The sequence below is a fragment of the Paramormyrops kingsleyae genome, chromosome 4, assembly GCF_048594095.1.
Source record: "Paramormyrops kingsleyae isolate MSU_618 chromosome 4, PKINGS_0.4, whole genome shotgun sequence".
NCBI classification, from domain to species: domain Eukaryota; kingdom Metazoa; phylum Chordata; class Actinopteri; order Osteoglossiformes; family Mormyridae; genus Paramormyrops; species Paramormyrops kingsleyae.
Window position 1 is genome coordinate 10,720,432 of NC_132800.1, and position 12,364 is coordinate 10,732,795.

At 47.0% G+C, this 12,364-nt stretch overlaps 1 protein-coding gene across 1 annotated transcript; it reads left to right on the forward strand.

Moving 5' to 3' along the window:
- The first annotated feature begins 3,015 nt into the window (after positions 1-3,015).
- LOC111833626 (metalloreductase STEAP2) lies at positions 3,016-12,355 on the forward strand. The gene is made up of 5 exons (XM_023792115.2): positions 3,016-3,195; positions 4,113-4,624; positions 7,015-7,542; positions 9,080-9,244; positions 10,663-12,355. The coding sequence occupies exons 2-5, from the start codon at positions 4,121-4,123 to the stop codon at positions 10,945-10,947; spliced, it is 1,482 nt and encodes a 493-aa protein (XP_023647883.1). The 5' UTR covers positions 3,016-3,195; positions 4,113-4,120; the 3' UTR covers positions 10,948-12,355.
- Positions 12,356-12,364: the final 9 nt, after the last annotated feature.

Sequence of the window (12,364 nt, forward strand, 5' to 3'; positions counted from 1 at the left end):
GCATCAACTACATTAAAGAGAATCGCTTTATTTAAAGTGAATAAAATACCCTACTTACTGGAGTTCAACATTAATTGAGCCGCAGCCACACACCTGATTCGTGTGTGTAGAGTAGGTGAGATGACCTGGGAAAGCAGGCAGTTGGCCAAACCACTGTGAGGAAGGGGAGGGGGAACTCAACTGTTTCTTTAAATACATTTTTTGCGTTTGTTTTTTTTTTCTACTTACAGAATTATTTTAGTTATACATACATATATTTTTCACAATAGATAGTGCAATTTTTTTTTTTTATAATTTTTTTTGGGGGGACAACCCTCGGATAGGGGGGGACATGTCCCCTCCGTCCCCCCCGGGATTTACGCCCATGATCCCAATTTCGGAAAAAAAAGAGCCGGGCGTCACAGGTTGAACTGTCAAAGAGGGAAAATGCTGTGTAATGATGCGTTCATACGGTGTCGGAATGATCGTAAATATCACTTTCCCACTGGGAAAAACAACTCGTCAAGACGGATCTTCCGACACCACTTGAATGCAGCATAAGACAGCGCACCTCAACAAAGGTCAGTGTATCAGAGTGTCCCATCTATCGAGAAACGCCACAATTGCAGGGAAAATAAAACATTAACAAGGTTTACCATTATAATTGATTCTAATTCGGGGGGCCGGATTAAAAAGCTTAACGGGCCGCATACGGCCCCCGGGCCGTAGTTTGCCCATCCCTGGTCTATAAGGTGGGTTCCCGGCTAAGGGGGGAGGAATGGATCCTGTGGCAGCCACCACGCCGGCTTCGGCTCTGCATCAGTGTCTCATTGTCCTTTTCTGTTATGTTCTCTCCTGTTTGTGCTCTTTGTTAATAAATTACCCCTGACAATCGAGCCATCCCGGGTCTGAGTCCGTTTATGCTGCACCTGACAGCAGGCGGAACGTAACATTTACAGAGACTAAAATGCATGAGCATGAGGGTTTACAGCCTATACTGTATGCATAAGCATTTCTCTCAGATCTGTGATATACTTACAGACAGTGACACACATGCAAACAGGAATATTTATCCCTCTGGCAACACAAACACAGACATTTCTGTCTTCAAAAGCACACAAGTTACCTCAGTTCTGCCCTCTCATTTTGTATTACAAATAAGAAAGAGTATAGATGTACATTTTCTAACAAATTATTAATTGCACATCTATACATTGTACTGCTATTTCTTGCCCTTTTCATCTATTTTTCACCTTTTGGTTTAAATGTCAAGGTGCATTTTTCTGTTAGTACTTGTACTTTGCAGAATGATGATAAAGATGAATCTAAAAAAGTGTGTTGAATGGTAGCACATCACCATTCTATCAACCCTACAAAACACCCGGAACTGGTCAGATCTGAGAGGGGGGGGAGTTGCCACAGTGCTTAACACTGGTGTCTCACACCTCTGAGTCTCAGGTTTGAGTCTCTGCCCCAGCTTCATGTGGTGGAGTTTGCATGTTCCCCCAAATCGCTCTGGGGTTTCCTTCAGGTACTCCGGTTTCACCCCAACGTCCAAAAACATGCTGAGGTTAATTGGAGTTACCAGCTCGTCCTTAGATCTGAGTGTGACTGTGAGTGTCAGTGTGCCTGTGATTGTCAGTGTGAGTGTGAGTATCAGTGTGTGACTGTGAGTGTCAGTGTGCCTGTGAGTATCAGTGTGTGAGTGTGAGTATCAGTGTGTGACTGTGAGTGTCAGTGTGCCTGTGAGTGTCAGTGTGAGTGTCAGTATCAGGGTGACTGTGAGTGTCAGTGTGCCTGTGATTGTCAGTGTGAGTGTGAGTATCAGTGTGTGCCTGTGAGTGTCAGTGTGCCTGTGAGTGTCAGTGTGAGTGTCAGTGTCAGTATCAGGGTGACTGTGAGTGTCAGTGTGCCCTGCAATGGGTCGGCACCCCATCCTGGGCAGCTTCTACAATAGGCTCCAGTCTCCCACAACTCTGTATGGGACACAGTATAGAAAATGGATGGAAAGAGAAATTATATAGAAGGTAGACTGGTAGGAGAGAGCAGTTATACTGAGAATGAATCTCTGTGTCCATTTAGACTTGTTAGATTTTTGCTTTTGTCCACAGATGAAGCAGATTTATAGCAGAAAGCTGATGGGATACAATAAACAAAATATACATGATGTCTGCAACAAATGATAAAGACCAAAACAGTGAAATAAATACAAAATCAGATGCTATTCTCATTTTTTTTCTGAACATAAAATGCCTTGTAAATATCGGCTCCCCTCCTTATGGCTTGTGTTCTGGGAGGGAAAGCCCCCCCTTGGGTCACCTGGCTGGCCACTATCCTCTGGATTTTGTGGGGCTCTATTCCCCCCTAAAAGGTGTTAAAACTTTCAGATCCCCTGATGAATCAAAAACACTGTTGGGATTCTGAAAGAACCTTTAAGTTTGAGCACAGATCACAGTGTTTCTGCAGCACTGCCCTCTTATGGGGAAAAAAACAGCAAACTAATGCATTATTGAAGTACATCATGGGGAGAAAATGCGAAGAGAGTAAACGCTGCGGCCTACAGACGAGACATCCATTAAAAGCACTGTACAGTGATGCGTTTCTTTGATGATTCAAAGTTATTAGTTGGTTACTGTTCCTGTTATTTATCAGTGTGTATTTGTTGCGTCACGTTCTGTCTAGCAGTTGTTTCTGTGGCAGTCAAATTCATATCTTAAGATATCAAAATTTTCGTTGCTATGACAAGAAATTACCGTGCATTTTAATGAATCACGTATTCGCTGTATTAAGGTTCAAATGTGCGGTAATTTCCTGTCATAACAGCGCAGAGGCATGTAAAATCTTTTGCGTATCAGTTGTGCTATGTCACTCCCTGGATATAATTATCCTACTTATTATACAGGATTATGTTCGTGTAGCAGGTTTACTTCCAGGTTAAAAATTTCTAAGACAGCAGTACACACGAATAAGGTGGAGCAGGGGAAACGATTTACATCATTTAAGTTGGTTTTCAGGCCCCTAGAAATCTGCATAAAATAACCACGTCGCCTTCCCACGTCTCGGAGCAGATGCGCTTGCAGTTGCTTGTGATGCAAGGGGTGGCGCTGTGAGCGGGAGCCGCGCAGCATCTGCCCACACGGGGGACGTGACCGGGCGCAATGCCGTCGCCTTCTGCATGCTGAGCAATCCGGCCGCCAAGGGCAGGGCATCAGCAAGGTAAGGAGAAGGAGGCTGCATTCAGTCCGTTAAACATATGAAAGAGTCGATGCAGACAGGATGACGAGCCCGCGCCTCGATCAGAAGCGTCGTATTAATAAATGAAAATATCGTCTAATGTGCGGGGTCTCTCATATTGTCTGTATAATCGGGACCACGAACAAACAAAATACACGCAGTGTTTCTTTTTTGGCGTATGTGCATCTAAATATTATAGTGACCACAAATAATATGCATTTTACTGGTGGATTCGCATCCTTGTAAACGCTTACAGTAACAGGTCCAGTAACATGGAAACTAGCAATACGTCAATTGACTTAAGACATGTCCTTAATGCACAGAGCTCGACATATAATGCGCGTTTTCTGTGATCTGTAAATACCACAAGGTAAAATTATCGGTTAATATTTCGCCGGTATAAAGTATGCAGTGAACAAGGTGCCATTACAGGGTGTAGCAAACATGAACGCCAGCGCGCAAGCATCATCCACATTTGGAGAAGTTTCTCCTGAACCGAATCGTTTTTAAGAAAAAGCATAAAAACGCGGAGTTGATTGAAATGCAGAAATGTGATTTCAGCGATTGCTGGCACAAAAAATAAATAAATAAATAAAATGATTTATACAAGGAGAAGACGCAGACGCTAATGTTAGGCGCCGGTGTGAGACGCACTGTCACCCACAGCAGCGTCCTTGGTGAATCCAGAAATTTAAAATTATATCTCAGGATGTCACAAAGCCGCTAGTTATTGTCCCAGGAGGCACCACACTGCTGTCCTTAATCGCCTCTGCCTCTTGCTCTGAGTGGGTATGATAAAATACAGAAAGATATTTCTATACCAATTTGATAAATTGCACACCCAGCTCTAAATCACAGCCATGGTGAGTCGCTCTAATTTGTACCTTTGCGCTACCCAGAGGACTACATGATGGAGGCCATCTCCATGTTGAGTGGCAGCTCTCCAAGCTCCAAGGACACGTTCCTCTTTGACTCTACCAAGAATGGCCCCAAGGGGGCGCCGGCGAGACCTGTGGTGGCCATCCTGGGATCGGGTGACTTCGCCCGTAGCCTGGCTCTGCGGCTGCTCCGTTGCGGGTACCGCGTGGCGGTGGGCAGCAGGCAGCCGCGCCGGGCAGCCGACTCCTTCCCGCACGTGGTGGACGTGACGCACCACGAGGACGCCATCGCCAAGGCCGATGTGGTCTTCCTGGCGGTGCGGAGGGAGCACTACGCCTCACTGTGGGGGCTGCGCCACCTGCTGGCTGCCAAGGTGCTGGTGGACGTCAGCAACAACAGCCGGCCCAACCAGTACCCCGAGTCCAACGCAGAGTACCTGGCCTCGCTCTTCCCCGACTCCCTGGTGGTCAAGGGCTTCAACGTCATCTCCTCCTGGGCCATGCAGTCTGGACCCAGAGAGGCCAGCAGGAAGGTGGGAAACCGTGGGATGGGAGCACGTCCACCATGTTCAATCATGGCTAAAATAAGCATTGCCCATCTAGCTTCAGATCATTAATGATTCATATATAATTACACAGCACATATTAACACAGCATGAGACATGTAAGGAGTGTATGTGAAATACACTGTGTTCAGGGTGAAGCCCAGCATTGTGCCTGTGTGAGCCTCACCAGGATATGCAGGGAGATAGAAAGATATAATCTGTGTAAAAATACTGCAGATTTTTGCACTTTATTAGACCATTGGATGGATGGATAGATAATTTGCCCATATTATAGATTAGTTGATACATAACTCCACATGGCATCATAATCAAAGCAAAGACAGCTCTCTCGTCTTCCTCTGTGACTATGGGGCTGTTTGGATGCTTATTCTGAGGTTTCATAGATTTAGTGCTGTCCCAAACGATTATTCTTTAAACGATTAATCTAGCGATTATTTTATTTATTTTTGATTATTCGAGTAATCTAACAACTAATTTTTCGATTGATCTGAGGATAGATTTATTGATAAGCAATTATTTTCAAGTTAGTCATTTAAATTTCCTTTTTGCAGGGGGGTAGGAGATGTCTCATTAATATTTATGAGAGAAGTGCTACATGATTGGCCAGTGCATGCCTTACAAAACAGTGTGGCACTGTTGGCACTGGCGATATTAGACAAAACTATATCGGAATCTATAATTGATATAGTTTTAACGGTGCCAGCAGTGAAACAACTAGCCAGCTTATTAGCGGAATAACTTTGTATTTTAAATGAAAACCATGCCACAGGTCCAATAGGTAAAATATTGTAGCTCTCGAGTGGCAAAGAGATCATCAGGTGGACTGTGAAGTTCAGTTATTAGCAGATTGTCTTATTGCGCGATTCTTAAAAAGGACAGCGTTAACGTGCTTCCGAGGGGATAAAGAGCTTTCCCTTACAATACGTGTAGCTTATCACTTATCACAAAACATTTACATAGTTTTAAACAACGCGTTGACACTAAAATTCCACGTCGACGTTATAATCGACATTGTCGATTACGTTGAATAATCGTTCCAGCCCTACATAGATTACATATGAATGGATGGATGGATGGATAATTTGCCAGCATTATAGACTAGCTGATCCATAACTTCACATGGCATCATAATCAAAGAATACTCTCTCCTCCTCTTTAAATAGTGGGCTCTATGACAGGGTGTTTCAATGCTTAGCCTGAGGTTTGGATGGATGGATGGATGGATGGATGGATGGATGCTTTAGAAACCTCTGTAGTGAAATTCATCAGACACTATTTCCATTAAATCTGTGGATCTGAAGTTCGAAGCTTGTGAAGCCTTGTCGGACTGCGCAGATACAGCGGGGAAAATAAGTATTGAACGCGTCAACATTTTTGTCAGTAAATATATTTCTAAAGGATCTGTTGACATGAAATTTACACCAGATGTCGGTAACAACCCAAGTAATCCACACATACAAAGAAATCAAAACAAATAAGTACATAGATTAAGTTATGTGAAATAAAGTGAAATGACACAGGGAATAAGTATTGAACACGCTAAATTTATTTAATACTTAGTAGAAAAGCCTTTGTTGGTAATGACAGCTTTAAGACACCTACTGTATAGAGAAACTAGTCGCATGCATTGCTCAGGTGTGATTTTGGCCTATTCTTCCACACAAACTGTCTTCAAATCTTGATGTTTATAGGGCCTCTCCTATGAACTTTGATCTTTAGTTCTTTCAATAGATTTTCAACTGGATTCAAGTCTTGTGGACTGGGCCAATCTAGCAGCTTTATTTTCTTTCTCTGAAACCGATTGAGAGCTTCCTTGGCTGCGTGTTTGGGATCATTGCCTTGCTGAAATGTCCACCCTTGTTTCATCTTCGGGACCCTGAATGTCTCGCTACATTTCTCCATTCATCCTTCCTTCAATTATATGAAGTCTACTAGTACCACATGCTGAATAACAGCCCCACACCATGATGTTCCCACCCCCAAACTTCACTGTTGGGATGGTGTTTTTGGGGTGATGTGCAGTGACATTTCTCCTCCAAACATGGTGTGTGCTATAACATACAAAGAGTTTAATTTTGTCTTATCTGACCAGACTATATTCTCCTTAACTTAATCTATGTACTTATTTGTTTTGATTTCTTTGTATGTGTGGATTTGTTGGGTTGTTACCGACATCTGGTGTAAATTTCATGTCAATAGATCCTTTAGAAATATATTTACTGAGACAAATGTTGACGCGTTCAATACTTATTTTCCCCGCTGTATAAACAGCACTGACATACAGTGTCGCTGCGGTGACAAGTCACATGACATGTCTCCATGGACACTGGGAAACAGCCCCACCCCCATCCCCCCAGGTGTACATTTGCGGCGACTCAGTGGAGGCCCGCGGGCAGGTGCTGGATCTGGCCCGGCGGTTGAACTTCGAGCCGGTGGACATGGGCGCCCTGTGCTCGGCGCGGGACATCGAGGACACGCCGCTGCGGCTCTTCGGCGCCTGGCGCGGCCCCGTGTTGGCCGCCGTGGGGCTCTCCGTGCTCTTCTTCGCCTACTCCTTCACCCGCGACGTGCTGCACCCCTACGTACACAGCCGACGCAGCGACTTCTACAAGATCCCCGTGGAGGTGGTGAACCGCACGCTACCGGGCGCCGCGCTCACGCTGCTGGCACTCGCCTACCTGGCCGGCCTGCTGGCCGCCGCCCACCAGCTCTACCACGGCACCAAGTACCGTCGCTTCCCGGCCTGGCTGGAGGGCTGGATGCAGAGCCGCAAGCAGCTGGGCCTGCTGGGCTTCTTCCTGGCCTGCGTTCACGTGCTCTACAGCCTGTGCCTGCCGCTCCGGAGGTCCGAGAGGTACCAGCTGCTGAACACGGCCTTCCAGCAGGTATTGCCGTGCCCGGGGGGTGTCACGTTAAATGCTAAAGTGTTAAACGATATTGCAGCACAATATACAGCATTAGACCGTATCGCAGCGCGGTACACAGCATCAGACCGTATCTCAGCGCGGTACACAGCATTAGACCGTATCTCAGCGCGGTACACAGCATTAGACCGTATCGCAGCGCGGTACACAGCATCAGACCGTATCGCAGCGCGGTACACAGCATCAGACCGTATCGCAGCGCGGTACACAGCATTAGACCGTATCGCAGCGCGGTACACAGCATTAGACCGTATCTCAGCGCGGTACACAGCATCAGACCGTATCGCAGCGCGGTACACAGCATTAGACCGTATCTCAGCGCGGTACACAGCATCAGTCCGTATCGCAGCGCGGTACACAGCATTAGACCGTATCTCAGCGCGGTACACAGCATTAGACCGTATCTCAGTGCGGTACACAGCATTAGACCGTATCTCAGCGCGGTACACAGCATTAGACCGTATCTCAGCGCGGTACACAGCATTAGACCGTATCTCAGCGCGGTACACAGCATTAGACCGTATCTCAGCGCGGTACACAGTATTAGACCGTATCTCAGCGCGGTACACAGCATTAGACCGTATCTCAGCGCGGTACACAGCATTAGACCGTATCGCAGCGCGGTACACAGCATTAGACCGTATCGCAGCGCGGTACACAGCATCAGTCCGTATCGCAGCGCGGTACACAGCATCAGACCGTATCGCAGCGCGGTACACAGCATCAGACCGTATCGCAGCGCGGTACACAGCATCAGACCGTATCGCAGCGCGGTACACAGCATCAGACCGTATCGCAGCGCGGTACACAGCATCAGACCGTATCGCAGCGCGGTACACAGCATTAGACCGTATCTCAGCGCGGTACACAGCATTAGACCGTATCGCAGCGCGGTACACAGCATTAGACCGTATCGCAGCGCGGTACACAGCATTAGACCGTATCGCAGCGCGGTACACAGCATTAGACCGTATCTCAGCGCGGTACACAGCATTAGACCGTATCGCAGCGCGGTACACAGCATTAGACCGTATCGCAGCGCGGTACACAGCATCAGACCGTATCGCAGCGCGGTACACAGCATTAGACCGTATCGCAGTGCGGTACACAGCATCAGACCGCATCGCAGCGGGGTACTCAGTGTTAAACCACATCGCAGAGCAGTGCATGGTGTTAAACCACACTGCAACAAAGTACAAAGCATTTAACCATATCACAGTGTGGTACATGGCTTTAACATTATCACACATCAGTACACGTCGTGATACGTCTGTCATTTAATATACATCTGTATAACAAATGTATATAAAAAGACATCATACTACATAACATTACAGAATATTATATTGTTCAAACCAATTTACATTATGTAGGTTTAATCTCTGCAACTGGGGACATTTTCCTAACAGTTCTGCCCAAAGTATATGGTAAACAGTTAAGCTTCAAGTTTCAAGTAAAAATACACACTGCTACAGGCCTCACTTACCTTCTCCTGCAGGTCCATGCCAATGTGGAGAACTCTTGGAATGAGGAGGAGGTGTGGAGAGTGGAGATGTACATCTCCTTCGGGGTCATGAGCCTGGGCCTGCTCTCCCTGCTGGCCATCACATCCATCCCTTCCGTCAGCAGCGCCCTCAACTGGCGGGAATTCAGCTTCATCCAGGTGAGCGTGTGACACGTGTCCTCCGCTGCCGCTGATTGGCTGGCACACTTGCCTTCCGCTGCTGCTGATTGGTTTGCTGAGAATCTCTGTGTAATGGACTGTGATGGTGGCTGCAGAAAAACAACAGCATGTGGTGATGGTGTCATACAATGACAAATCCCACCCTCTTTAATTACACATGCACCCAGGAGTGCCGCTAGAGACTTTGGACCCCATGAAAGCGTCATCATATTGGCCCCCCAACCCAGACCAATCGAATATTGCTCCAATTATTTTATGGCCCGTCACTCAGGAATCATCCTAACTCCCCCCCCACTGTATGCGCTCATAAATGCCAGTTACATAGGCATTCCCAAACCCCACCCGCATAAATGACATACACACTTACAAACCCTGCCCACATCAGTGACATAGGGATTACCAAACTCCACTCACAAAGGCTATATATGCATCCATGAACACCACCTGCATCATTACGTTCCCATCAACCCCGCCCACATCTGTCATATGTGTCCATAATCCTGCTCACATTTCTTATATGCATCTATAACCCCACCCACATTTGTTATATATGGATTCATAAACTCACCCACATCTATTATACACGCTCTGTGACTCCACCCACATGTTATATATGCATTCATAACACCACCCACGTTAAAAATACCCCATTACTCCATCCACATCCATTATATATGCATCCATGAACACCACCTGCATCATTACGTTCCCATCAACCCCGCCCACATCTGTCATATGTGTCCATAATCCTGCTCACATTTCTTATATGCATCTATAACCCCACCCACATTTGTTATATATGGATTCATAAACTCACCCACATCTATTATACACGCTCTGTGACTCCACCCACATGTTATATATGCATTCATAAACTCACCCACATCTATTATACACGCTCTGTGACTCCACCCACATGTTATATATGCATTCATAAACTCACCCACATCTATTATACACGCTCTGTGACTCCACCCACATGTTATATATGCATTCATAAACTCACCCACATCTATTATACACGCTCTGTGACTCCACCCACATGTTATATATGCATTCATAAACTCACCCACATCTATTATACACGCTCTGTGACTCCACCCACATGTTATATATGCATTCATAAACTCACCCATATCTATTATACACGCTCTGTGACTCCACCCACATGTTATATATGCATTCATAACACTACCCACGTTAAAAATACCCCATTACTCCATCCACATCCATTATATATGCATCCATAACTGTAACCATGTCTGTTAAATATGCATCCATAACCCTAACCCACATTTCATTTGTCTATTGACCCACCTACACACATAAGCCCCACCCCCACGTAAGCAAGTGAGCCTGTGTGACCTGCAGACTAATCCCCGCCCCCCCCTCCCCAGTCGACGCTGGGCTACATCGCCCTGCTCATCGGCACGCTCCACGCGCTGCTCTTCGGCTGGCGCCGGGCCTTCGAGGAGGAGTCGTACCGCTTCTACCTGCCGCCCAGCTTCGCCGTGGCGCTGGCCCTGCCCGTGGCCGTGCTGCTGGGCAAGGGGCTGCTGCTGCTGCCCTGCCTGGCTCGCCGCATGCGCCGCATCCGCCAGGGCTGGGAGGCCTGGAGGCACCGCCGGGGGGGGGTCCGCTCCGCTGCCCACGTGTCCCCGGAGAGGGTCACCATCATGTGAGGGCGCCGCCCGGTCCCTGGCTACCCGCTCACCACCACGTGACCGTATTTCAACCCTGAGTTTGATGCCAGACACGCCCCCGTCATAGAACCCAGCACCCCCCCCCCCTCCAAGAATTCCAGCCCATAATCCATGACCTTGTCCACATGACCTCCCTCATCTTCTCTGATTAACCATGACAACAGGCTAGCGATATGGCCCCCTCCCCCACCTGTCACCGGGGAAACCCTGACAGACGTCAGCGCTATCTGCTCCCTCCATCCCTTTGTAAAGAGAGCGAGGAAGAAGCAAACTGAGGAGGGGCCCGTCTCAGTGGGCATGCTGGGAAGGACGTTCCATTTTAATCTCACCATGTAAACAGCCGGGAGCGGCCGGCGCTGCTTTCCCCAAATATGTATAAATGGGAAGACCTGGCTCTTCTGATCCGAGACCTGAAGTTCAGGGGGCTGGGGGGTAAATTTTACTACCGTTTGTAAGGCCTTCTGGGACAAAGAGAGTCACAAAACAAGTTTCCCGCTTCAGCTGAGCTGAATTGCAAAGCCAAAAAAACACAACAAACTGCTTTATGCTAATAAGCCGGGTCACAGGTCTTGGGTGGCAGGGGGGGGATTTGCTCAGTTGTGCCCTCCCTGCACTTCACAGTAAAATATATAAAGCAACTTCCAACTCAGTATAAATCAGAAAATATTTAGACGACTAGGAAACTGGCATCAAGTACTTTTCAAAAATGCTTTATACCTTTGTACAAAGTCATGGGGATGTAAGGCCCTGTCGTGGGCGTCTTTTTACATGCCCGCCCAAAATGTTTGGGTCCCTTTCGCCCTCATTGCGTTCAGTGTCAGGACCACGCTGGTCTCCATAAAGGCTACTGACTGACCACCAACACACAAGTCGGTCCTGCTGCTGTTTTGCTGCTTGTGGTCCCCGTGCAGAGTGTTTGCAGTGGACGTCGTGAAGCTGGCACCTCCTCCTCCTCCTCATGCGGCCTTTTGTCACTTTTGTCACAGATGAAGAACTGATTTGTTGTAATGTGTAAAAAAAAAATCACTCACTTAGACAGGACAATTGTCACAGGTTACCTTTTTTTCTAAGTAATGTAACCATCCTGTAGAGTCGGTGTTTTGTACAGTGACCCAGTGATGCCAGTAGTGCCCAGTAATGGACTGTTCAGTCTTTCCCACGTCGTAAAATGACATCATCAAAATGCGACACCACTCGAGAATATATTGTGTAGTGCTAATTAGGGATTTTCAAAAGTGCTGTGATAACTGTCACTCAAATGTACCACTGCCTAAACTTTCTTTTATAATATCGGTTTTGTTGTTTATTTCATTGCCTTGCTGGTGAGGTGAACCATCTGTTGTTGATGTGCCTAATCCCAATGCTCTGCCCTAACTCTAATGCCCTGAGCCACCTG